Consider the following 27194-nt stretch of genomic DNA (forward strand, 5'->3'; position numbering starts at 1 on the left):
AGACCTGCTTCACTGCCTGTGAAGCTACTCCCCTGTAGGTGGGGAGCCGGGAGCTCAAACCCGGATCCTTCCGCCGGTCCTTGCGCTTCGCGCCACCTGCACTTAATCCACTGCACTACCACCCGACTCCCCATAAATATTTTTTTTAAATGATTGTGGAAGACAGGTGGTAGCGCAGTGGGTTAAGCGCACGCGGTGCGAAGCGCAAGGACCGGAGAACCCAGTTCGAGCCCCAGGCTCTCCACCTGCAGGGGAGTTGCTTCACAGGCGGCGAAGCTGATCTGCAGGTGTCTTTCTCTCCCCTTCTCTGTCTTCCCCTCCTCTCTCCATTTCTCTGTCCTATCCAACAATGACGATATCAATAACAATAATAAGTACAACAACAATCAAAAACAACAAGCGCAGTAAAAGGGAAAATTAAAAAAAAGTGATTGAGAGAAATGAAGTAGGAGGTAGGAGAGGAGTGTGTCCAGGCCTAAGTAATAAATATTTGAATAAGTATTTTATGGTCTCTTCTTATGTCTTTCTACTTGCTTGCTGAACTTGCAGACTATTGAGCACTTTTATTTTGAGGTATATATTTTTTCCTAACTTATAGATACATGTGCATTTGTACCCTGTCCCTTGGGCCCTGGTCTATATCTAGAACCTGTAACTTTGTTAGGGAATGGGGGGCTGGGCAGTAGTGCAGTGGGTTAAGTGCACATGGCACAAAGTGCAAGGGCAGGTGAAAGGACTGGTGCAAGGATTGTGGTTCGAGCCCCTGGCTCCCCACATGCAGGGGGGTCGTTTCACAAGTGGTGAAGCAGGTCTGCAGGTATCTATCTTTCTCTCCCCCTCTCTGTCTTCCCCTCCTCTCTATTTCTCTCTGTCCTACCCAACAATAACAACAGCAATGCCAACAATAACAGTAACAGCAAGAACAACAAAATGGGGAAAATGGCCTCCAGGAGCAGTGGATTTGTAGTGTAGGCACTGAGCCCCAGTGATAACCCTAGAGGCAAAAAAAAAAATTCGTTAGGGAATGCATCATCTGAAATGGAACTAGAGAGTCTTATGTGTTAGGAGAAGTCTCACCAGACTATTGGAGTTGGAGAGTTGACATCTCAGGCTTGGTGCCTTTGGATACAGTCTGAAATAAAACATGGTGTGGTGGCACTGGTTGCAATGATTTAGTTGAGGTCAGCAGAGGAAGTATCACATGGTAGGTGATCAAGATGGGAGACATGAAGAAATACAAGCAAAGCCCCAGAGGTTCCAGGACTGGGAGAAATGTGGACCTTAAAGTGAATAAGGAAGGTTTCTTGCTATGTTAGAGTTTAAGAATTCAATAGATTAATTATTACTATAACCACATAATTTGGGAGTTTGGTTTACTTTTAAAATCTCATTATTAGGATTTACTGTACCATACATGACCTCACAATGATTTATGTCATTTAATGCTACTTACCAGTAACTATATCTTAGATACTGACAGGACCGGCTGCTTCTGATCTACATGGTGAAAGGTTATCGGTGATTCAGTATTTTAAAAAATTATTATTAGAAATGCTTTAACAATTAAAGCTCATTGTACAAATTCATTCAGTTTACAAATATGAAATATTAAGTGTTTAGACTAGAGAAATATATTCAGAACTGAAATCTATGCATTTAAAGAACTTAGGGCATTCAATCTATTTCCCCTATCATATTGAATAAGTAGTAATTTATAATATATAAGTTAATAAGAGTATAGATTAGCATCATTCCCATTGCCAGAGATCTATGTCCCTACCCCCACCCATCTACAGTGAAGCTGAAAATCTATCCTTCCTCCCCAGAGTCTTTGATTTTGGTACAATACTCCAGATGAAATAACATTTATAAAAAAAATTTTAAAAAAGGAAGAGGAGGAGGAGGGAAAAGAGGATAAGAAATATCCACCAGGACCAACGCAACGAGGGCCACCCCAGCATGCTTCAGCTCAGACTGTGTCCAGAGACTTGACGTGTGCAATGACAACCCTTCAGCTTCATTACTCAGGTGAGACCTTTCCTTTCATAGTATACTCTAATTTCATCTCAGGTGGTTCACTTTCTAACAAAGTCCCATAACCTAGATATACACCAGTTTCTGTGAGAGAGAGCTTATGTGCACATGTATCCATAAACTACTGCAAAATATATACCTGAAAGCAGAAGTGCACTAGAGTTTGCAGTGAGTACCTCCCTAACACTTCCTCTCCACTATTCCAAGCTTTGGGTCCATGATTGCTCAACAAATTGTTTGGCTTCGTATGTTAACTCTTTTCAATCACCAGGTTCCAGATGCCACCAGGATGCTGGCCAGGCTTCCCTGGATTGAAGACCCCACCAATGTGTCCTGGAGCTCAGCTTCCCCAGAGACACACCCTACTAGGGAAAGAGAGAGGCAGACTGGGAGTATGGACCGACCAGTCAACGCCCATGTTCAGCGGGGAAGCAATTACAGAAGCCAGACCTTCTACCTTCTGCAACCCTCAATGACCCTGGGTCCATGCTCCCAGAGGGCTAGAGAATGGGAAAGCTATCAGGGGAGGGGGTGGGATATGGAGATTGGGTGGTGGGAATTGTGTGGAGTTGTACCCCTCCTACCTTATGTTTTTGTTCATTAATCCTTTCTTAAATAAAAAATTTAAAAAATAAAAAAAAAGAAATATCCACCAGGACTAGTGGATACAGCAAATCCCAGTGATAATGCTGGTAGAAGAGAGAGAAGGGAAATTAGTATAATGGTTATGCAAAGACTCTCATGCCTGAGACTCTGAGGTCCCAGATTCAGTCCCTCACATTACATAAGCCAAAGCTGAGCAGTACTGTGGTTAAAAAGAAAAACAGATAACAAAAAAAAAGTTTTTAAATCTTTTTAAAGATTTATTTATTCTCTTTTGTTGCTCTTTTTATTGTTGTTGTAGTTGTTGTTATTGAAGTCGTTGTTGTTGGATAGGACAGAGAGAAATGGAGAGAGGAGGGTAAGTCAGAGAGGGGGAGAGAAAGATAGACACCTGCAGACCTGCTTCACCGCCTGTGAAGCAACTCCCCTGCAGGTGGGGAGCCGGGGGCTCAAATCAGGATCATTACGCCAGTCCTTGTGCTTTGCGCCATGTGCGCTTAAGCCGCTGCGCTACTGCCCGACTCCCGATAGCAAACCTTTTTAAACATGAAAAGAAATGGAGGAAGAAAAGAAGGAGGAGAGATTAGATAAGGCCCTCAGGAAGGAAGGAAGGAAGGAGGAAAGATAGGGTTAGTTTGACAAAACGAAAATGGGTAAGTGTTGGTGAAATGTAACTTCCTTGATTCTTTTTTTTTTTAATTTTCTTTATTGGATAGAGATATCCAGAAGTCGAGAGAAAGGGGGAAACAGAGAGGGAAAGAGACAGATGACACCTGCAGCATGCTCCACCACTTGCAAAGCTTTCCCCCTGCAGGTGGGGACTGGGGGCTCGAACCTGGGTCCTTGAGCATTGCAACATGTGCTCTCAACCAGGTGCACCACCTCCCTTTTTTTTTGAGGGGGGTTAATGCTTTATAGTGCAATCATTGACATATGCATACACTTCCATTATGTAATAGGCCTCCAGAGTTTTCTTCCTATCTACCCTTTTCCTCCCTCCTTCCCCAAAGTCCTTTGCTTTGGTGGAATACACCATGTTCAATCCATGTTTTGCTGTGTGCTCTCCCTCCCCAACTTCTTCGGTTCTTGTTGTCCCTATCCCCTACCCTGTGGTGAGGTCGACAGAAGGCCTCAGGATTGGGAGGTGGAGACCTGCTATAAGCACCTGATTTCTCACAAACAGCATGATCCTAAGAAGTTCCTTTGCCTGTCTGAGCCTTGATTCATCCCACCGTAATGAGATTTGATCAATGAACCTGTAGCTGAGTGACAATGTGATGGTGTTGGCTAATGAGTCAGTGGAGGGGCTTGAGTCCCATCAAAGCAGTTACATGACTTTGAGTGAGTCTCTGGGCCTCATTGTCTGCAACTTCTCGTGGTGCATCCTGTGAGTACCCATTCATTGGGGAAACTGACGATCCTTCCTAGCCGACTGAATCCACATGGATCCCAGTCACTTTCAAAGCCAGCAACAAGCAGCTCCTGAAAGCTTTCAACCTGACCTGTTGACTGGCTACAGAAGAAGGGCAAACGCTAGAAGAAGAATTGTCTGCAACTAAGAAATGAGCCTGAGAACGTCCTCCTTCAAAAGACTTTCATGCCTGAGACTCTGAGATTCCAGGTTCAATCTCCAGCACTACTGTAAGCCAGAGCTGAACAGTGGTCTGGTCAAAACTAACAAAACAAAACAAAAACAAACAAACAAAACATTAACAGCTACTGTCCACAAAGATCAGTTCTGACAACATTAGGCTCCTTGTGTGTGTGTGTGTGTGTGTGTGTGTGTGTGTGTGTGTGTTGCTCTCTGTCTCGCTCTCGCTCCCTCCCACTCCTCCAGCCCCAGTCTCAAGTGCAGCCCTGCACTGTGGTGCCAAGGTATGCAAACAGCTGAGCAGACTACAAGGAGGGGCAGCTTGGCCCTTTATCATATGCCCGCTGAGTGGAGCAACGGGGTGGAGAGAGGGTCATGGACTCATCTGCAGTTGCTATGGTGCCCCATCCTGGATTTACCAGCTCTTCTAATGCAGCAAAGGGTAGAGGGAGAGAGGGGGGGAGAGAGAAAAAGAGAGAGAGAGAATATGATCCTTTCCTCTCCCCTAGCTTTCTCCAAAGCAGATGTGTGTGTGTGGGGGGGGGGGGGGCGGTAATGCTGTATAGGTGGGGGAGGGAAGTAGCAGGCCTGCTAAGAGGGTTTTCCATGCCCCCCCACCCCAATGAAAGAGGAGGGAACAGATCCTACATGCCTATGTCCAGAAGCCAGCTGATGACGTTACAGAGAATAAAAACCAGGCAAGACAGCAAGTGAGCATGAGAGAGCAGGGAAGAGAGGAAGAAGCCTGGGAGACTAGAAACTGCAGACTACGGCCAACTTCTCCTGGGCTCTCTGAGGAGCTATCGACCCTCCTCTCACCTCAAGAATCCAGAACCCCAGGATCCCTAAAGTCTGCCCCAGGATGAGCATCGGGGTGGTGGGCATGCCCTCTCCTGTGTGGGGGCTGCTAGGGTGCTGTCTGCTCTGCAGCTGGGCACCGGGGGAACCGAGGCCTCTCCGCTCTCTGCTTCCAATGTCCCCCCAAGTCAGGGTGGGGTTTGTGCCCACTCAGGTACCCTCAGAGAGGGTTGAGGCCGCCCTAGCTTTTCTCTACTCTGGAGATGCCCAGCAGCTGTCGGGGGCTAATTGCAGCCAACGCTACGAAGCCCAGGGGGCAGGAGCCAGACCAGGGCTCCCCCCAGTCCTCCGGAGGGCAGCAAACACCCTCACCCAGGCTGTCAATTTCCTCAACCTGCTGCTTCAAGCGAACGACATCCGGGAGTCCAGCATAGAGGAGGATGTGGAGTGGTACCAGGCACTGGTTCGTAGTGTGGCCGAGGGAGACCCCAAGGTGTACCGGGCTCTGCTGACCTTTAACCGTCCTCCAGGGGCCAGTCACTTGCAGCTGGCCCTGCAGGCCACCCGACTGGGGGAGGAAACCGTTCTTCGGGACTTATCACAGAGCCGAGTGCAGGAGGAGAGCCCAACAGGAGCCCCGGAAACTCTGGCTCTACAGAAACGGGTGTTGACCAATGACTTAGGGAGCCTGGACAGCCCCAAATGGCCACGAGGGGATGGCTATGTGAGTGACATGCAGCATGTGAGAGTGTCTCCTCCCTTCCTGGAATGCCAGGGTGGACAGCTTCATCCCGGCTGGCTCATCACACTGTCAGCCACCTTCTATGGACTCAAGCCAGATCTCACCCCGGAGGTTAGGTGAGTGGGTCTGTGCAGGAACATGTACATTTGTAGATATGGGATGAGAGAACAAGTCCAAGCAGCTGGGCCATAGCCACATGGCACCCACACTTCTGTCTTGGTGGCACAGATGTGTGTGTTTGCACTCAGTTGTGTGTATTTGCAGTGAGCTCGGGGAATCTGTGACTGAGTTAACACATGCAGGTGTGGGTGGGTGTGCCTGGTGTGGGGGGATCGATCCACTTACATGTACCCACACCCATGTGCATACACAAATGTGTAGGTACAGGTGCAAGTCTTGGTCTCCAGGCCTGAGTAGTGGACATAAAACAGGAGAGGGCTTGGTGTGTATGACAGTGGCAGCCCAAGCACCAGCTGTCTTGGAGGAGCCAGGTGGGCTGTCTAGGAGTTAAACCCAGTGCTCCTCAGCAATCTAGAGGTGTAAAGGAGGCTCCTCCAAGGGAGGGGAAAGTCTCAGGAAAGGGCATAAAGCCAATGCCCTTCTGTCCAGGAGCTGCTGGTTACCCAGGGTCATTCCCAGTGACTACTGCTGTAATGCACCTCTAGCTCGCTCTCTCTCTGCCTCCATTTCACTATATAATAATAAAAATAATAATAATAACATTTTAAAAACTGCCCCTCCCTCCACCAAAGTAAAGAGACAATTGAGAGACCTGGTGGGTAAGGGGCAGCAAATGAGCACAGCACTGTCCTGTTCCTGACTCCCCACATTCACTGTCCCCAGAAGGGCTCCCATCATGCTGGCAGGTCACCTAGCTCTTTGCCAGACCTCTTCCCAGAGCTCTGGGTGTCTCCATTCTGTAGCTCCTTGGTTGTCATCAATTCTGATCTGACAGACTGTGGGGTTGGCTAATAGCCAAGCTCAGTGTGTGTGTGTGTGTGTGTGTGTGTGTGTGTGTGTGTGTGTGTGTGTGTGTGTGTGTGTGTGTATGTGTGAGAGAGAGAGAAAGAGAGAGAGAGAGAGAGAGAGAGAGAGAAATTCATTCAGATAGCTGCTCATCAGAACACCAACTCATGCATGTCTTTGCATGCCCCTTCCCTATGCCCACTGGCAGGAAAGATGAAATGTTGAAAATTTAAAGGGGGCAAGTGGGAGGTAGATAGCATAGTGGCTATGCAAAGATACTCTCATATTGGAAGCTCCAACATTCTAGGTTCAGTCCCATGTACCACCATAAGCCAGAACTGAGCTGCGCTCTAAGAAAAAAACAAAAACGAAAAAACTCCAGTCCTTTCTCTCTCCCTCCATGCTCATTCATAAATAAATCTGTTATTATAAAAGAAGAAGAAAGAAAGAAAAAAGAATAGTTAGGAAGTCGGGCGGTGGTGCAGCAGGTTAAGCACACATGGTGTAAAGCTCAAAGACTGGCTTAAAGATCCCGGTTCGAGCCCCTGGCTCCCCAACTCAGGGGAGTTGCTTCACAAGCGGTGAAGGAGGTCTGAGGTGTCTATCTTTCTCTCCCCCTCTTTGTCTTCCCCTCCTCTCTCCATTTCTCTCTGTCCTATCAAACAATGACATCAATAACCACAACAATGTTAAACAACAAGGGCAACAAAGGGGAAAATAAATAAAATAAATATGAAAAAAAAAGACTAGTTAAAGGGTGCTGCAAAACAGCTTGTTTGGATAGTGCACTGCTTTGCCTTGTGTGTGACCCAGGTTGGAACCCAGCCCCCACTGCATTGAAGGAAGCTTCAGTACTGTGGTCTCTTTCACTCTCTCTACTGCTCTATCTTTATCAGAAGGTAAGAAAGAAAGAAAGAAAGAAAGAAAGAAAGAAAGAAAGAAAGAAAGGGAAAAGGGATTGAGGGAGAGAGAGAGAGGAAAGGAGAGAGGGAGAGAGAGGGGAGGAGAGAGGGAAGAAGGGAGAGAGGGGTGGAGTGAAGGAGGAAGGACAAGAAAAAAGAATAATAAATTGGGGAGACAGGCACCCTAGGAAGAGGGATATTGTTGCATAGAGTCAGTGAGGGTCAATAGCACTGGAGAAACTGTGGCACAGTGTATGTGTGTGTGTGCGCGCGTGTGTGTGTGTGTGTGTATGTGTGTGTGTGTGCACGTGTGTGTGTGTGTGTGTGTTTGTGTGCGCAAGCGACCTGTCTCCTATCATGCTTTGGCCACTGTGCTGAAGTTCACAAAGTCTGTGTTTTCAGGGCCCAAGGACACATGTATACCTTGGCATCCTTCATTCTATCTTATTTTGTTTTACCAGAGCACTGCTTAGATCTGGTTTATGATAGTGCTGGGGAATGAACCTGAAAACTCGGAAACTCTAAAAGTCACTTGCATAACCATGAATTAGGCTGTCTCTCCAGCCCTTCACTCTGCCTCTAACTGTTAATTCACTGCTGCAGGGGGCAGGTGCAGATGGACATAAATCTGCAGAGCGTGGACATCAATCAATGTGCCAGTGGCCCAGGCTGGTATTCTAACACACACTTGTGTGATCTCAACAGCACCCAGGTAAGGAGGATGGGGCGAGGCCTCTATAATTCGGCCCCTCCCTCTTTTCCACCACTGCCTCCACCCAACTCCTAGCTTTGGGGGTTTGGATGGTCCCTAGTTGAGACTAAGATCAAATATCAGGCTTATTAAGTTATTTTATTTTACTTTATTTTCAGATATTTTACTTATTTATCAATGAGAGATAGAAGGAGAGAAAGAGGAAGAGAGAGAAAGAGAGAGAGAGAGAACCAGAGCATCATTCTGATGCGTGTGCTCCAAAAGATCAAACTCAGGACTTGATGCTTGAGAATCCAACACTTTACTCACTGCACCTCTTCTCTGACCACAGATACCAGGATTTTAAAAAGTAAGGACATTTATAATCTGCCCTTCCTCCCCTCTTGAGACAGATAACCTTACTCCTTTAATATCTCACTGTGTTACTGGCTGCTCCAGGACTCTTCCTGAACCTCTGTGAAATATCCTGGTCCCTTTCTCCTTGACCATATTCTCCAGGCAACAGAGTCCTCAACGTTCCTTGGTCCACAAGGACCAAGTGCTCTGTTGGTGATTATCCAAATAAGTGGAGTTGCTGGATTGGGACTGGGAGGAATCTAATCAGAGAAAAAGCTTGAAGAGCTCAAGAGCTGGGGAAGGGATGGAGTTCAGGCCACATGCTGCCAGACCAAAGCCATGAGTGCAGGAGAATCTGGTTAATGGAAAACAGTGTCTGGTAATCCAGCGAGCCCAGGACTGGGAAACTGGGTGCCAGTGAACTTATCCACTCCATGGTTACACTGTCCGCATACTTGTTTCTGAGTTGAAATGAAGCCAAAGCAGGCCCTGCAGCCTGCAGGATGAGGGAGGCAGGGTGATTTGGGCATCTGCTGCTTTTCAGGGCATATGTATTTGAAGTTTAAGTGCAAGGACAGAGAAACACTTCCATTGTCCGGTGCACCTTTTGCTTATTTATTTATTTACTTGGTGTCTTGTTTTGTTTTGTTTTAGATAGAGAGGCAAAGAGAGAGTGGAAAAGATCAGAGCACCAAAGCTTCTTACAATGCATCGGGAGCCAGGCTCCAACCTGGATTGTGTACATGGCAAAGCAGCATACTGTCCAAATGACCTCTTGCACTGGTTCACTTTCTTTGTTTGAATTTTGTTTTTTAATGAGTTGGGGTCTCATGCATGTGCAATTTCATCACTCCTAGATTGTTTTTTTTTCATTCAGAAGGAAAGGAGAGAGAGAGATATATTAGAGCTGCAACACTATTCCACCGCCTGTGAAGCTTACTCCCTGCAGATAGGGATAGAGGGCTTTATATTGCATCCTCTCACACAGTAATTGTAGGCTCTACCAGATGAGCCACCACACAGCCCCAATAAGTGCACTTTTACTTATTTTTTTATTTTATTTACAAAAAGGAAACATTAATAACCATAGGATAAGAGGGGTACAACTTCACACAATTCCCACCACCAGAACTCTGTATCCCATCCCCTCCCTTGATAGCTTTCCTGTTCTTTATCCCTCTGGGAGCATGGACCCAGGGTCATTGTGGGTTGCAGAAGGTGGAAGGTCTGGCTTCTATAGTTGCTTCCCCGCTGAACATGGGCGTTGACAGGTCGATCCATACTCCCAACCTGTCTCTCTCTTTCCCTAGTAGGGTGCGGCTCTGGGGAAGCAGAGCTCCAGGACACATTGGTGGGGTTGTCTGTCCAGGGAAGTCTGGTTGACATCATGTTAGCATCTGGGACCTGGTTGCTGAAAAGAGTGTTAACACATAAAACCAAACAAATTGTTGACTAATCATGAACCTAAAGGCTAGAATAGTGCAGATGAAGTGTAGATAGCTAGTAGGCATAGTTTAGTTATATTCCAAAGGGCCTGTGGCTATACTAGTTTTTTCTTTTTTATTTCCCTGAGCCTGAAATCCGGTATGCAGGTGGATTCAAGTTATTGTCTGGGGAGATGATTTCATGGCTGGAAAAAAGACTAGAAAGCTGGATCAGGGAAGAGAGTAGCTCTGAAATATGGGAAAGGTGTATAAATATTGTTGACTGTAACCCCATCAATTTGATGTGATCTGGGGCCCATATTCAGCTTAGGAGCCCATGTGACCTCTGTATACCTGTAGATATGAGCTCACATTCTGTGGTCATGAGTAGGAACATTCCAAGCTGCCCCAATTTCAGGACCCATCTTCCTCAGATGTAGCATAGAATATGTTGTCCATCCTCCCTTCAGAGAATGGAGTATTCTCTACCGCTGTTGATCCAAGTTGAGGGCAAGGTTCTATGGGGGCCCACACAGGGGTCTATTTTGTTGCCCCTGATAGAGATGACCAGTAACAATGGAGAGAGGGGTTTATTTGAGGTCTAGGCCTATCATGTCTGTTTGGAAATCTCAGGACTCCCCCAAATAGGGCCCCAACTGATGGGCCGGTCTGATAGTGACTAAAGAGCCATTGTTAAAATATGCCAGTCTCTTGCCCTTATTCGGCTTTTGCAGTCCTTGCTTTGATAAAGTTAGCTTTGGAGTGTAATAGGAAGTAGGTGAGGAGTGTATCTATGTCTAAGTAGACACTATTTCATTATGAACTTTATTCTGACTCACTGCAGACTATTGTGTACTTTTGCTTCTAGGTGTATATTTTGCCCTAATTTATGGATACATGTGAACATGTGCTCTATCTCATGGGGCATGGTCTATGTCTAGGTTTTAGGACTTTGTTAGGAAGTGAGCCACCTGGAATGGAATTAGAGAACACTATGAAAGGAAAGGTCTCACCCGAGTAATGAGGCTGAAGGGTTGACATTCCATGCCTGACATCTCTGGACACAGTCTGAAGTGAAGCATGCTGAGGTGGTACTCGTTGCATTGATTAGGTTGGAATCGGTGGATGTAATATCATTTGGTATGAATTGAGAGAAGCATGCAGGAAAGTGAGCCCCACCATAGAGGTTTCATGACTGGGGGAAATATAGGCTCTATAGAGGAAGCGGGAGGTTCCTGCTTTCTTAGGGTTTGAGAAGGCAATAGATAGTGATTGCTATAATCACATTATTTGGCAATTGGGTTAACTTTGGAAAATCCCTTTGTTAGGATTTGCTGTATCGTACACAACATCACTATAATTTATGTCCTTTGGCATTATTTGTATATAGCTGTGCCACTAGTTGCTTCTGTTCTCCCTGGTCTAAGCTTCAAAGACTCAGCTTATGGTCTGTACATTAAAAAGTTTGAGACATTCAATCAATTTCCCCTCTCATATTAATTAAATAGTGATTTATATGACTACAAATTAATAGGAATGTACATAAACACCATTCCCACCACCAAAAGACTGTGTCCCATCCCCACCCCACCCCCGCCATCTCATGAAGCCAAACATCCACCCTCACCCTCAACCCAGGGTTTTTACTTTGATGCCCTACTCCAAATAAGTGCACTTTTTAAAAATTTTTTTATATTTATTTATTTTCCCTTTTGTTGCCCTTGTTGTTTATTATTGTTGTTGTAGTTATTGTTGTTGTTATTGATGTCATCGTCCTTAGGTAGGACAGAGAGAAATGGAAAGAGGAGGGGAAGACAGAGAGGGGGAGAGAAAGATAGATGCCCGCAGACCTGCTTCACTGCCTGTGAAGAGACTCCCCTGCAGGTGGGGAGCCAGGGGCTCAAACCGGGATCCTTACACCAGTCCCTGTGCTTTGTACCACCTGCGCTTAACCTGCTGTGCTACCGCCTAACTCCCATAAGTGCACTTTTATACCCAGCCTCATTCAAACCTCTGAATACACATTTTTTAAAATTTATTTATTGGGGAATTAATGTTTTACATTCGACAGTAAATACAGTAGTTTTTACATGCATAACATTCCCCAGTTTTCCATATAACAATACAACCCCCACTAGGTCCTCTGTCATCCTTCTTGGATCTGTATTCTTCCCCCCCTCTCCACCCCAGAGCCTTTTACTTTGGTGCAACATGCCATGAATACACATTTTTTAAAAAAAAACCAGTACACTGTTCATCTCTGACTTATGGTGATGCCAAGGATTGAACCTGGACCTTCCAAGCTTCAGCATGAAAATCTTTTGCATAACAACTATGATATCTCTCCAGCCCTCTGGATCCACATTCATCTGATTGTACAGGCTAACAAGAAAAGAGCTCATTCCAATGGTCTGAGCAAGAAGGGAAGCTGGGCCAGTTTCATAAACAACATCCTGTAATCTTTCTGGGTGAGAGACAGGAGCTGGGATGGAATCTTCCATAGTTAACCTCTTCTGCCCTGCAGATGTCTGTACCTCCCCTCTCCCTACAGCAGATCTGGTCTCATACTCACGTATGTCTTCCCTGCCTGGCTCTGAAGTCTGCTCTGTCCCCTGTTGGGAAACATCAGTGGGTGGAGGTGGAATAAAGAGCTGGCCTTGGCATCCTACCAGCCTGGCATTAGCCTGGCATTAGAGCTGGGGGAAGCAGTCCTGCACCAAAGCCAGATGGCCCCTGGTGGAGGAAGCTGCTCCTCCATGGGGGCCTTTTCAACTCACCTGTGTGCCAGAGAGGGAGGCTGAGGGGCCCCTTTGAAGCAGGATGTAGGCACACAGGTGTGGTCAGACTCCGTTCTCTTGATGTGCATGCCACTCCCGACCACCATCTCCACCCTCTCACTCTACCTAGGAAAGGGGGCCTATCTGGTTCCTGTCACTGCTGGTTTGAACAAAAGGGTGATCACTGTCCTAACTCAGCTTGTGATCTCTTTGAGAAGACAAGCAGTGATGAGGGTAGGGTTTCCAGAGAAGGGAGACTTCCCCAAAGCCAGAGAGAGCCTTGTAAGACCCTGAGAATGGCCAAGAAGGTAGAGAATCTCTCCTTTTCCTCCCAGGAGAAGAAACCCCATATAAATGCCTCTTCTGTGTATTGTTCCCACAGTGCATCTCCCTGGAGGGCCAGGGCTTTGTCCTGGGCCACTACCTCTGTCACTGCCGACCCGGCTTCTATGGGGCAAGCCACTCTGGGGGTATGTAACCATGGTGAGGGTCGGGCAGGGGGGTTCCAGGCTGGGCTGACCGAAGGGGGTACCTACCGGAGAAAAACAGGTCAGGGGAGTGGGAGGGGAGTGGCACACTCAGTTGAGTGTCCCTATCACCATCCACAAGGACCCTGACTCAAGTCTCCAGTCCTCACCTGCAAATGGGAAACTTTGCAAGTGGTGAAGCAAGGCTGCAGTTGTCTCTGTATCTTTCTCCCCATCTCCTCCTTCTGTCTTGATTTCTCTTTGTCTCTATCAAATAATAAAATACTGACGAAGAAAAAAAAAAAGTAGGTTAGGGGAGACACAGGGAGGAATCTTGTAGGGCAAGGGCAAAAAGGGGTCCAATTTGGGAGTGTCTGCACCTTCTAAAAATGAACCTCCAGGGCTGGGCAGGTGACTCACCCAGTAGAGTGCACACATTACCATGGAGGCTCCATGAATGGTGGAGCAGTGTTGCCATGTTTCTCTCTCTCTCTCTCTCTCTCTCTCTCTCTCTACCTCTGTCTCTCATCCTCTATATAGACGAAAGGAAAAATATAACTAACAATAGTGGTGAAGTCATGCAGGCACTGAGCCCCAGTGATAACTCTGGTGGAGAGAAAGAGAGAGAGAGAGAGACAGGAAGACTCTCCAAACTTGCTCATGCCATAAGCCCTGGATGGCATCATCTCGTCCTATTACCCTGCCCTCCCCCTGTTGTGACCCCCCACTTCCTCTTGCCCCGCACCAGCCCTAGCCTGGGGACCACAGGAGGGCAGGAAGAGGGCTGCAGTGACCAGGTGGGGAGAGAGAACCCTCCCCCAGCTCCATCTTATTTTTTGTAGGCTTAGAGGAGAATGCTGTCTGGCTTGCAGGGCAATTTGGGTCAGCACTGGGTGGACCCGGGAGACTGCTGCGGTGCCTGCCATGTGCCGAGGGCTGCAGCAGCTGCATGGATGGCACACCATGCCTGGTGGAGGAGGCCCTGGCTCTGCGCGCAGCAGTGCTGGCCTGCCAGGCCTCCTGTATGCTGGCCGTCTTCCTGAGCATGTTGGCATCCTACCGCTGCCGCCGGAGCAAGGCAAGGAAGGCCTACACTTCTCACCTATTCATCTGTTCATGCCATCTGGGGTCTCTAACAGCCACTGGAGGAGGGACTATCTAAGACTAGAGCTTGGGATCAGTGGGTCCTGATCTTGAATCTTGATGGAAGTCACTAGGCAAGTGACAGCTATATCTGCAACCTATTTGCTTCCTCTCCTGTGAGATGGAGGCATTAGACTTGATTCAAGGTGCAAAATAGACAGACACTCAAGGCAGTGCTCCAAATCCAGTGGATAGAGGAAGCAGACACATAAATAAATTATTATTATTTGTGGTCTGGGAGGTGGCGCAGTGGATAAAGCATTGGACTCTCAAGCATGAGGTCCTATGTTTGGTCCCCATCAGCACATGTACCAGGGCGATGTCTGGTTCTTACTCTCCTCCTCTCTTTCTCATGAATAAATAAATAAAATCTTTTAAAAAATTATTATTATTTTATTTGATAAGATTGAAAGGATAGTAGGGAAAGAGAGAGACAGTCCTACCTACAGCACTGCTTCACTACTTGTGAAGCTCCCCACACCCCCACACCCTCCTGCCGCAGGTAAAGACCAAGGACTTGAGCCCAGGTCTTTGTGCATAATAAAGTATGCACTTAACCAAGTGTGCCACTACCCAGTCCCTCAGACACACAAATAACAGAACAGCCAGAAAGGGGCAAGGAGGGAGAGCTGTCCATTGCTGTGGAAGCTCAGAGAAGGGACCTAGTTGTGCTTCAGGTGGTGAGGAAAAAGACTTTCTGAAGAATATGACATCTGAGCCAGGCTTGGTTCACTGGACAGTTATACAGATAAGGAGCAGTCTAACCTGAAGCTAGAAAAATGCATGTGAGCCCTTCTGACTCTAGCAACCTGATTGGAGCCCAGGTCTTTGGCAAACTCCTGACTGGAGTTGGGAGGGAGATAAATTTGGGGTTATAGGGAGCCATGTGAAAACTGGTTTGGTATCAGTGGCACTAAGAACCAGTGGGGGGGGGGTGAGGGTGTGGCTATGACTAGAGAAGGTGGAGCTAATTGTCTGGGTTACTGAGTGAACCTTAAAACAGGTCTGAGGACCCCCCCCCATTGTCCAGCCTCTGGCCACCTGCTGCCCTGTTCACATGTCTCTCATTCCGGGGTTCACAGATGATCCGAGCATCTGGAGTGGTCCTGCTAGAAACCATCCTTTTTGGATCTCTGCTGCTATACTTCCCTGTGAGTTTGTGAACAGAAGCTGACCCACTTCCCAAGACTACCCCCCACCATGGTCCCAGTTTGCACCCTCTAAACCCTTTAACCCTTTAATCCTTCCACATTTCTGCCCTCTCAGAAGTGGGGGGGGGGGATTCAGAGACCACAATGTCCACCCTATGTATATCCACAAATGACAACCTGGTTTAGTGAGCTTTGGAATCACACAGCCCCTCCCTTAAAAGAGCTCTGTGCCTTCTGTGTGATGTAGGACAAGTTGCTTAGTCTCTCTGATGTTGAAAATGCTCCTATGCTAGATGGAGGCATTAGGAGGATGCCTCTGTTACAAGGCAGTTAGAGGGATTATCAAGGTGCTTAACAGGGGCCTAGCACAAGGGAAAGAGCAGTGCAGAACAGCTATGTCTGGTCTCTCCCCACAGGTCTTTATCCTGTACTTCAAACCCAGCGTATTCCGCTGCATCGCTCTCCGCTGGGTCCGGCTGCTGGGTTTTGCCATTGTCTATGGCACCATCATACTCAAGCTATATAGGTACAGTCTGGTGCTGGAGAGACAGCATAATGGTTATGCAAAAAGACTCTTATGTCTGACATTCCAAGGTCCCAGGAACCAATCCTTAGCACCTCCATAAGCCAGAGTTTTAACCAGTGCTCTGGTTAAAAATAGATAAATAACTAAAACTGGGAAATGTTATGCATGTACAAACTATTGTATTTACTGTCGAATGTAAAACATTAATTCCCCAATAAAGAAATTAAAAAAAAAATAGATAAGTAAATAAACGCAAAGCTGGGGTAGGCTTTGTTGTCTTATAGCTCCCTCCAGTCCCCACCTCAGCTCATTTAGAGGTTGGAGTTCTTCAGATCCAAGACCCACCCTGCTCCTCCAGGTCCCCAGTGTCTCCCCCCCCCCATCTCTATAGTTCTTCCCACCATGTGATATTTGAGGGCGTGGGAAGAGGGGGCAGCAAACCATGGAGGAGACGCAAGGACAGATACATGTGAAGGGGTAGACTGCAATGGACAGAAGCCCTGGCTCCCTCTACTTGGTGCTCCCTTTCTCCCCCACCATCCCTTATAGAGTGCTTCAGCTGTTCCTGTCCCCATCGGCCCAGCGGGGACCCCACCTGAGCAGCGGAAGGCTGCTGCGGAGTCTGAGTCTGCTCCTGCTGCTGGTGTTGGGCTTCCTGGCTGTGTGGACAGCAGGGACTCTGGAGAGAAACCAGCACTTGCCTCTGGTGATCCGAGGCCACACACCCACGGGCCGCCACTTCTACCTCTGTCACCATGACCGCTGGGACTACATCATGGTGGTGGGTGAGTTCCTTCAGTGAGCACACAGTACAGCCTCCCTCCACCCCTCCTGCTTGTGTCCAAAGCCCTGATCCAGGCGGCCCCAGTGTGCCCTGCAGAGGGAGCAGCAGGGCGGCTGAGGTGGCACCTGGCCTTTCCTTCCTGCTCTCCCCACAGCTGAGATGCTGCTCTTGTGCTGGGGTAGCTTCCTCTGCTACGCCACCCGGGCTGTCCCCTCGGCTTTCCATGAGCCCCGCTACATGGGTGTTGCCCTGCACAACGAGTTGCTGCTCTCCGCTGCCTTCCACGCAGCCAGGTGAGGACAGCCCAGTGCTTATGACTCTGAGGGGACCCCAGCCCATGGCCATTCAGGCAGCTCTTCTGCACCTCAGCAAGCTAAGGGAGATTCCCAGTAGCCCCCCCCCCCCCACACACACACACCCTTCCTCTACCCTGGGTCTCACCCAACACTCAAGAAGAGAAATACTGCCCCTCTTAGCTCCTACCCTGCTTCTCCTCTCCCCCTTCCGACACAGGCTCAGTCCTCCCTGACTTCCCCTCACACTGCAGCTGGCCCAGCAGCAGGCCTGCTAGGAGTGTCCACTAGGGCACTTTAGAACAGAATCTGGGCATGAATTTGAGCTATAGGCAGACAGAGAAGGCAAGTTGGTTTAGTCTGGGAGGGCAGACCCTAAAGCTATATCCTAGAGAGGGCAGGAAGTAGGAAAGGTGTCCTTGCACTTGGGGCTGGGCTGGTAGGGAGGGTGAGGCCACTCTGGCCCACAACTCACATTCACTTTCCCACTCTGCCCTCAGGTTTGTTCTGGTTCCATCCCTGCACCCAGACTGGACCCTTCTCCTCTTCTTCTTTCACACCCACAGCACAGTCACCACCACACTGGCTCTGATCTTTATCCCTAAGGTGAGGGCTTCCCTCTCCTGCATGCGAGGCAGACGCAAAGCCTGTGTCATGGCCACTGTGAATCAACTGCCACCATACCTGTCTCTCCTGGTCAGGGTGGGGACAACACTGGGGAGTGATTGGACTCTGAGCACCAAGGAGCTGAAGAAAGAGGCCCACTTGGGGGTAAGGGGCAGGCAGGGAGACAAAGCTGCTGTCTGTCTCCAGCTCCCAGATGAAGGAAATAAAAGGCAGGGCTAGAAGGCTGGCCAGTGGTGCATCCAGTTGAGTTCCCATGTTACCGTGTGCAAAGACCTGGGTTTGAGTCCCCACTCCCCATCTGCAGGGGAGTCACTTCACAAGTGGTGAAGCAGGTCTGCAGGTGTCTACCTTTCTCTTTTCCCTTCACCTCTCAGTTTATCTCTGTCCTGACAAATAAAATAGATTTTTTTTATTTTAAGAATCAGTGGTCAAGAGACACAACTCTTCTTTCATTTTAAAAAATATTTTATTTATTATTGAATAAAGACAGAGAAAAATCAAGAAGGGAGAGGGAGATAGAAAGAGACAGAGGGGGCTGAGGAGACAGCATAAAGGTTATGCAAAAGCCTTTCAAGCCTGAGGCTCTGAGGTCCAAGGTTCAATCCCACCACCATAAGCCAGAACTGAGCAGTGTTCTGGTAAATAAATAAATAAATAATAATTAAAAAAAGAAAGAGACAGAGAAGGGTGAAGGGTAGAGAGTATAATGTTTATGGAAACAGACTTTCATGCCTGAGGCTCCAAAGTTCAAAGTTCAAGCCCCTGCACCACCATAAACCAGAATTGAATAGTGCTCTGGTAAAAGAAAAGAGAGAGACAGAGAGATACTTGCATACTTGCTTCACCTATTATGAAGCTTCCCCCCTGAAGGTGGGGACCAGGGGCTTGAACCCAGGTCCTTGAGCACTGTAATGTATGCACTTAACTAAGTGTGCCACCGCCTGGCCCCAGAAAAATTTTTTTTATTATTATTTTTTTTTATTTAAGAAAGGATTAATTAACAAAACCATAGGGTAGGAGGGGTACAACTCCACACAATTCCCACCACCCAATCTCCATATCCCACCCCCTCCCCCGATAGCTTTCCCATTCTCTATCCCTCTGGGAGCATGGACCCAGGGTCATTGTGGGTTGCAGAAGGTAGAAGGTCTGGCTTCTGTAATTGCTTCCCCGCTGAACATGGGCGTTGACTGGTCGGTCCATACTCCCAGCCTGTCTCTCTCTCTCCCTAGTGGGGTGGGTCTCTGGGGAAGCTGAGCAATGTGTGCAGGACTAGATAGCATAATGGTTATGCAAAAAGACCCTCTTGCCTGAGGCTCCAAAATTCTAGATTAAATCCCCCCCCACCCCACCCCCGTACCACCACAGACCAGGGCCGAGCAATGCTCTGGTAAAGGGGAAAAAGAAAAAGGCCACTGGAAGCAGTGGGATCATAGTGCTGGCACTGAGCTCCAGTGATAAACTTAGTGGCAATAAAATAAATAAATAAATAAATAAATCAAAAGAAGGTCATCGTAACACAGGTGAAAGGTTGGTGCAAATCTCTTTGAACTCCTGCCCAGAAGTCCATATGGGGGCTGTGGGACTGGGGCTTGAAGATTCATAAAGGCTAGCTGTATTCCAGGGGTAAGGAGGTGTGTGGAGGAGGAATGCACAGGTGTCTTTTCCTAATCATACCCATTTTTGGCCAGTTCCGGAAGCCAGGAGCCCCTTCCCGGGAGGAGATGGTGGATGAGGTGTATGAGGATGAGCTGGACCTGCAGTGCTCAGGCTCCTACCTTAACAGCAGCATCACCTCAGCTTGGAGTCAGCGCAGCCTGGACCCTGGAGACATTCGGGTATGTGTCACACTCCCTGCCTCCTCCTTTTCCTTCTCCTCCTCCTTTTTAAAAAAAAATTATTCCCTTTTGTTGCCCTTGTTGTTTTATTGTTGTAGTTGTTATTATTGTTGTTATTGATGTTGTTGTTGTTGTGTAGGAAAGAGAGAAATGGAGAGAGGAGGGGAGAGAAAGACAGACACCTGCAGACCTCTTTCACCACATGTGAAGCGACTCCCCTGCAGGTGGGGAGCCAGGGGCTCGAACCGGGATCCTTCCTCCGGTCCTTGCGCTTTGCACCATATGTGCTTAACCTGCTGCGCTACCACCCGACTCCTTTTTAATTTTTAAAAATATTTATTTACTTAATCCCTTTTGTTGCCCTTGTTGTTTTATTGTTGTAGTTATTATTGTTGTCGTCATTGTTGGCTAGGACAGAGAGAAATGGAGAGAGGAGGGGAAGACAGAGAGGGACAGAGAAAGATAGACACCTGCAGACCTGCTTCACCACTTGCAAAGTGACCACAGGTGGGGAGGTAGGGAGCTGGGGACTTGAACCAGAATCTTTGTGTCAGTCCTTGTGCTTCGTACTATGTGTGCTTAAACCAGTGTGCTACCGCCCACCCCCTCTTTTTGTATATGTCCTATTTATTCATTTTTAATGAGTGAGAGATAGCTTAGCCTGTTAGAGCACAGAATTTGCATGCCTGAGGCCCCAGAATCACGGATTCAATACCCAGTACTATTTTATGCCAGAGCTGAGCACTGTTTTGGTCTTGCTGTTTCTTATCTCATAATATATATTATTGGATACAGACAGAGAGAAAGTGAGGGGGAAGGGAAAGATGGAGAGGGAGAGAGACAGCTATAGCCTTGCTTCACCACTTGTGAAGCTTTCCCCTGCAGATGGAGACCAAGGGCTTGAACGAAGGTCCTTGCGCACTGTAGTGTGTGCACTTAACAAGGTATACCACTACCTGGCCCCGGTATATATATTTTTAATATTAAAAATTAAGGCAGAGGCCGGAGGGTGGTGCACCTGGCTGAGTACATACATTACAGTGCTCAAGGACTTGGGTTCAAACCCCCTGTCCCCATCTACAGGGAGGGAAACTTCACAAGTGGTGAAACAGTGTTGCATATGTCTTTGTATCTTTCTCTCTTTATATCTAGCTCCCTTACCTGTCAATTTCTCTCTGTCTCTATCCTAAAATAAATAAATAAAATGCAATAAAACATTAGGTCAAGGGAGACAGTATAATGATTATGCAAAAAGACTTTCATGCGCTCTACCATAAACCAGAGCTGAGTGGTGCTTTGGTTTAAAGGGGAAAAAATATTTTTCAAGATTCTTTTTAATTTGTTATTAGTATTATGTTACAAGATTGTAAGATTACAATGTATAGTTCCACACCACACAGGACCTCCAAAGTTCTGTATCCCCACCTCCCACCTCCCAAAGATAATCACTACAGTTCTCACAAGTCTTAAAAGCAGGTTGCTTGTGGGAATTGGGCGGTAGCGCAGCAGGTTTAGCGCAGGTGGCACAAAGCTCAAGGATCGGCATAAGGATCCCGGTTGGAGCCCCCGGCTCCCCTCCTGCAGGGGAGTCGCTTTGCAGGCGGTGAAGCAGGTCTGCAGGTGTCTATCTTTCTCTCCCCCTCTGTCTTCGCCTCTTCTCTCCATTTCTCTCTATCCTATCTAACAATGATGACATCAATAACAATAATAACTACAACAATAAAAAAACAAGGGCGGGAGTCGGGCTGTAGTACAGCGGGCTAAGTGCAGGTGGCACAAAGCACAAAGACCAGCATAAGGATCCCGGTTCGAGCCCCGGCTCCCCACCTGCAGGGGAGTCGCTTCACAGGCGGTGAAGCAGGTCTGCAGGTGTCTATCTTTCTCTCCTCCTCTCTGTCTTCCCCTCCCTCTCTCCATTTTCTCTCTGTCCTATCCAACAACAACAACAACAATAATAACTACAACAATAAAACAACAAGGGCAACAAAAGGGAATAAATAAATAAAATAAATATAAAACAAACAAACAAACAAAAAAGTCCATTTGCTTTAAAAAAAAAAACAACAAGGGCAACAAAAGGGAAAATAAATAAATATTTTTTAAAAAACAGTTTGCTTGCTTCTGATATATTAACTGGGTATGGACATAGCTTGGTGGGAAAGATGCCCTGCAGAAAATGCTGAGGGGGATGACAGCGCAGTCAGGAAGGGAGAGAGTTAGTAGACCCAGTTCAATGTCAGTTCTGCTCTTCCCACCTCTCCACCCCCCAGGATGAGTTAAAGAAGCTCTATGCCCAGCTAGAGGTCCACAAGACTAAGGAAATGACTGCTAACAACCCCCACCTGCCAAAGAAGTGTGGCAGTTCACGCCAAGGCCTGGGCCGCTCCTTCATGCGGTACCTGGCTGAATTTCCCGAGGCCTTGGCCAGGCAGCACTCAAGGGATTCAGGCTCCCTGGGCCACAGCAGCCTGCCTGGCTCTTCCCGCCGCTGGCTTCTCAGTTCCAGCCTTCAGGAACCAGAGGGTCCCCCAGGCCTGCGCAAATCCCACAGTACCTATGAGCATGACCACCACAGGGAGCAAGACCCGCCACTCCTGGACTCACTGCTGAAGAGGAAGCTGGCCAAGAAGGTGTCCAGGGAGAGCTGGGAGTCATCGGTGGAAGGGACCCCTGTCCTGGGCTTCCGGTCAGCCAGCGCCCACAACCTGACCGTGGGAGAGAGGCTCCCCCGAGCCCGGCCCACCTCCCTGCAGAAGTCGCTCAGTGTTGTGGCAGGGTCCAGGGAAAAAGCCCTGCTGGTGGCCAGCCAGACCTACCTGGAGGAAACCTATCGGCAGGCAAAGGAGCAAGAGGAAAGAAAGAAGGCCGAAGCAGCCATGGCAAGCCCAGTGCGGGGGCCATCAGCCAGGAGGCTGGAGCGAGTTCGAGGAGCCCCTCTGTCAGCCCCACCTTCCCCTGCCAAGAGCAAGAGTGCGGACAGCTCTCACACCTCTGGAAAGCTTCAAGAGGAAGCTGGGAAAAGGCTGCCTCACCCACCTATCCGACACCAGGTCTCCACACCTACCTTGGCTTTGTCTGGAGGGGCCTGCCTGGGAGAGCCAAGGATGCTGTCCCCCACCTCTACTTGGACTCCAGCTCTGATGCCAGCTCTAGCCCCAGCCCTGGCCGCAGCCCCAGCCCCAGCCCTGGCCCCAGCCCCAGCCCCTGCCCTGTTCCCGGCCCCAGTCCTGGCGCTGGCACCAGTCCCTGTACCCCCACAAAGCCCTAGCTTACTCACCTACATCTGCCCCTGGGAGAGTGTAGAACTGCCCACCAAGAAAGAAAATGCAGCTCAGGAAGGCCCCACAGAACCAGAGCGAGACAGCCTCTCCCCTGCCCCAGCTCGGGCCAGACTCTGGAGGGCCCTTTCAGTTGCAATAGAAAGAAAGGGGGCTGGAGACAATGTCATGGACACAGAGGACATGCGTCTCCAGGGGGACACTGATAACACAGACGAGGACAGGCCCAAGGTCTTCTCAAAATCCCACAGCCTCAAGACCCCTGTTCAGCAGGGTTCTGTGCGCAGCCTGGGGCTGGCAATTAAAGCTCTGACCCGTTCTCGGAGCTCATACAGAGAGAAAGAGAGAGAAGAAGCAACTACAGAAGGGAATTATAAGGGTGGGGCTTCAGAAAAGGGTACAGTGATGAGCCCCAGGTCCCCCAAACCAGGCCGGCCCAGGGCAGTAAGTAAGCAGGCCGCCCTCAGCACCTGTGAAGATGAGGAGTCCCTGCAGAACCAGCAGAATGCTTACACCAGCAGGATGCTCCGATCCTGTCAGCAGGAGGATGGCAAGGGACAGGAAGACAGGGGAAGGAGGGCAGGAGGAGAGGGGAAAGCAGAGAAAGCAGTTAAAGCAGCACTAAGGCAAGTCAGGCAGGGCACAGCTGGGGACAAAAATTCAGAGCAAGTCAAAGAGGCCCCTATGGGGTGGCAGAAACCACTGCCCAAAGTCAGCCAGCAGTCCCTCAGAGGTGCCGACCATAGTGTGGCAGAGGTGTGCCCCTGGGAGGCTGCAGAGTTTGAGGGGCAGCAGTCTGACAGTAGTAAGAAGGCAGAGATCTGCCCCTGGGAGGTGAGTGGAGGAACCCCTCAAAGCAGGGTAGTAAGACAAGAACGAGATGGCTATTGGGGGGAGAAAGAAAAAGACTCAGAAAAGCCAGAGCCCAAAGGCATAGCTGCTATTGCTCAGAAGAAACCAGAGAGGCTGGTCAGAGGGCAGGAGGCCATGTGTCCTTGGGAAAATGCCAATTCGAGAGACCAGTCTCCTCAGGCTGACAGATGTCAGCAGGAGGCCACTGCCCCAGAAGCTTGTGCACCAGCTGTGGCCAAGGCAGAGCTCTGTCCCTGGGAGGAAACTGTGGGGGGAGAGAATGGTAAAGCATCCCTGCAGGGTGTGACAGAGCTGCCCCAAGAAAAGCAGAAGCCCCCCAGGAAAGCACCCTTCTGGAAAGACCAGACAATCATCAGTGGAGACTTGGAGTCTATTTGTCCATGGGAAAGGACAGATTTCCGGGGCCCCTCAGCAGTCCCTGATGAGGCCTCAGGGACACCTGGGTGCTCAGGGAGTCTGGACAGCAGTGTGAAGGCAGGAGAAGCTCCTGCTGTCAGGAAGGCAGAGATCTGTCCCTGGGAACTGGGTGACAGGGTAACAGGGGAGGAAAGACTGACTCAAGGGGCAGAAAAAGAACTCTTGGGAAAGGGAAGCTTTGAGAAGACCAGGGAACAAACTGGACAGGCAGTGCAGAAACTAAATCAGTCAGAGGAGGTGGTATGTCCCTGGGAGAGCACAGCCCCTGGGCATCCTAGCCCCTGTCTAGATAATTCCTCATCCAGACATAGCAAAGGAGAAAGCATAGCCACAAAGGCATGTTTACAGGAAGATCTCAGGCCAGAGGTAGAGGACATAACACCTGCTAAGGCAGAAGTATGTCCCTGGGAAACAGATGAAAGAACAAAAGGAAGCTGGACATCAGGACAGGAACCAAGAAGTGAATCTCCAAAGGACAAGGAGAAGATACCTGCAGGCTTCAAGGATGCCACTGACTGGGGAAAGTCTCCAGGGCAGATCCAAACACAGGAAGCAGTTTGTCCTTGGGAGATTGTGGACCCTGGAAGCTTTACTCAGCAACCAGGGCCTCAAGACATAGGCAGAACTAGAGTTAGTCTCCAGATAGCAAGCAGTGTGAGCAGCAAGGCTGCTGAGGTCTGCCCATGGGACACGGAGGAGGCCCTGCATGCTGAAAAGACAGAGATCTGTCCCTGGGAGGGCACTACTGGAGCTGGGGAGGGAGCTGGAGCTTTGGGAGTTGAGGTCATCAGGAAGCTAAAGCCAAATGATCTAGATTCCAGGTCTAGTAAGATAACTGTCACAGTTCCAAAGACACCAGAGAGGCCAACCCAGGAGTGGGAGGTGGCCTGTCCCCAGGAGATTGTGGACACAAGGCAGCCAAGCACTGTGGACACAGAGAGAGAAAAAGCAAATTTTCAGGAACTGGACTATGTAGGGTGCAAGCCAGCTGAAGTGTGTCCCTGGGAAGTAGAGGAAGCATCTTCTGGTGAAACAGCCAAGATCTGCCCCTGGGAGGTCAGTGAAGGAACTGCTGGAGAAGCAGCAAAGCTTAACAGGAGTGGTTCAGCAGAACAGAGGGGGAAAACTCTAGGCCAGGGGGGACTTGCCTCCCTGGGAGAAGACAAGTCAAAATGGGAGATGAAACAGAGTCAAGAGCAGGAAGCAATTTGCCCTTGGGAGGAGGACTTGAGGGGCCCCTATGCCCAGGGCCCCCAGGTCTCAGACCCATCCAACAGTGTGAGCAGCAATATGGCAGGGACACATTCCTTGGAAGTAAGTGAGGAAGCAGCAGAGATAGGAGATCAGCAACAAGACCCAAAGATGAGTGAAGGGAGGGCAGAATACACAAGCCAAAGCAAAGTGCTACCTTCACCAGCAGGAAACCTCATTATTGTTACTACCACTGATGGGACAAAGACCGCCCACAAGCCACAGGACAGCCTGGTTCTGGCAGCTTCTTTCACCCATCCAGACTGCGAATGCCCCGAGCTATGGGAAACTAGTTCTCAGAGACCACTCAGCACTGGGATCCAGAGAGCTGAGTTGCTTCCAGGGGACACCCCTACCCCAGGAGCTCACAAATCTGACAGCAGGGTCAAAGCTGAGGCCCACCCCAGGGAGGTGATCGAGAGGACCTCTGGGGAAGAGGTGGCCAGAGATTACAGAAAAGGGAAATCTTGGGAGAAGGGGAAAGGCCCAGAAGAGCTGGAGCACAGAGCTGTGGCAGTCCAGGGGAAGCCAGAGAGGGCAGATGGGAAGCAGGAAACTGTGTGTCTGTGGGAGGGTCAAGATGGTAGAACTGTTTCTCCACAAACAGTCCCACAAGCTTCTGACCAAAGAGAAGGTAGTTCCGAAGCAGTAGGCGGTGTGGGGGCCAAGGCAGCAGATGAGTGTCTGTGGGAAGCAGCAGAGGCTCCTTCTGCCAATAAAACAGAGGTCTGTGCTTGGGAGGAGAGTGAAGGAGCAGCAGAGAAAGGGGGGCTGGACCAGGAGGTAGATGGAGATTCCCAAGGACAAGCACAGTTGTTCCTTCAGAAGGCAGGGTCCAGAAAAACTGAAGAACACACCTCAAAAGCAGCAGCAAAAGTCAGCAGAGAGCTAGGCTGCCCATGGGAAGGCTTGGGTTCTGGGGAGTCCTTTCTACAGCCAGGTGCTCCAGCCAATGGCCAACCCAAAGCCAGCCTCCACAGAGAAAGCAGTGTGGGGAGCAAGATGGCAGAGGTGTGTCAATGGGAAATCACTGATCCAGAAGGGAATAAGCTAAAGGGCACCATGGAATACATCTGTCCTTGGGAGGGAACTGGAGCCTTCGCTGAGGAAACTGGCCTCCTGGCTTTAAGGCCAATTCAGACAGAAACAGCAACCCCAACAGCTCCTGAGAAACTGCCAGGCCTATCAGTCCACAGACCGTCAGGTAGCTTCCTCCCAGAAAGTAAAAGCCCCCGGCCTGAGGCCAACCAGCCAGCTGGTACTTTCACTCAGGAAAGTGTTAGAGAATTTCATGGACCTTCAGGACTTGGGGCAGAGAGCAGCTTAACCCCAGAGCCAACTCTCCAAGAAACAGAGGCTCACAAGTGTACCCCCATAACTGGAGACCAAGAAGAAGCAGCGTCTACAATTCACCATAAAGAACCTGCACCTCCAACTGTCTCTCCTTGGGAATAGGAGTAATAGTCCCATGGGATGAGTTCAAACATCAGGAGGCTAGCTTTGGGCAACCAAAATCTCCACCAAGTTCTCAAAGGGCTAAATGAGACAATTTAGCCACTTCTTCAAAGAAAGCCTAAAGATAATTCACTCCCAAAGATCCATTGTATAAAAAGATGTCGCTTGGGGGAGTCGGGCTGTAGCGCAGCGGGTTAAGCGCAGGT

At 49.0% G+C, this 27194-nt stretch overlaps 1 protein-coding gene across 1 annotated transcript; it reads left to right on the forward strand.

Moving 5' to 3' along the window:
* The first annotated feature begins 5111 nt into the window (after positions 1–5111).
* Positions 5112–26988, forward strand: GPR179 (G protein-coupled receptor 179). Its single transcript, XM_007530953.1, has 11 exons — positions 5112–5884; positions 8240–8348; positions 13268–13355; positions 14195–14430; positions 15578–15646; positions 16063–16172; positions 16722–16957; positions 17111–17249; positions 17750–17855; positions 19568–19714; positions 21985–26988. The coding sequence occupies exons 1-11, from the start codon at positions 5112–5114 to the stop codon at positions 26986–26988; spliced, it is 7017 nt and encodes a 2338-aa protein (XP_007531015.1).
* The last annotated feature ends 206 nt before the right edge of the window (positions 26989–27194 follow it).

The sequence above is a fragment of the Erinaceus europaeus genome, chromosome 12 (assembly GCF_950295315.1).
Source record: "Erinaceus europaeus chromosome 12, mEriEur2.1, whole genome shotgun sequence".
NCBI lineage: Eukaryota > Metazoa > Chordata > Mammalia > Eulipotyphla > Erinaceidae > Erinaceus > Erinaceus europaeus.

Coding starts and splice junctions, on each gene's coding strand:
- GPR179 (XM_007530953.1), top strand. CDS start 5,112: ATGCCCTCTCCTGTGTGGGGGCTGCTAGGGTGCTGTCTGCTCTGCAGC. Junction 5,885..8,239: donor GATCTCACCCCGGAGGTTAG/GTGAGTGGGTCT, acceptor TCACTGCTGCAG/GGGGCAGGTGCAGATGGACA. Junction 16,173..16,721: donor ATCATACTCAAGCTATATAG/GTACAGTCTGGT, acceptor CATCCCTTATAG/AGTGCTTCAGCTGTTCCTGT.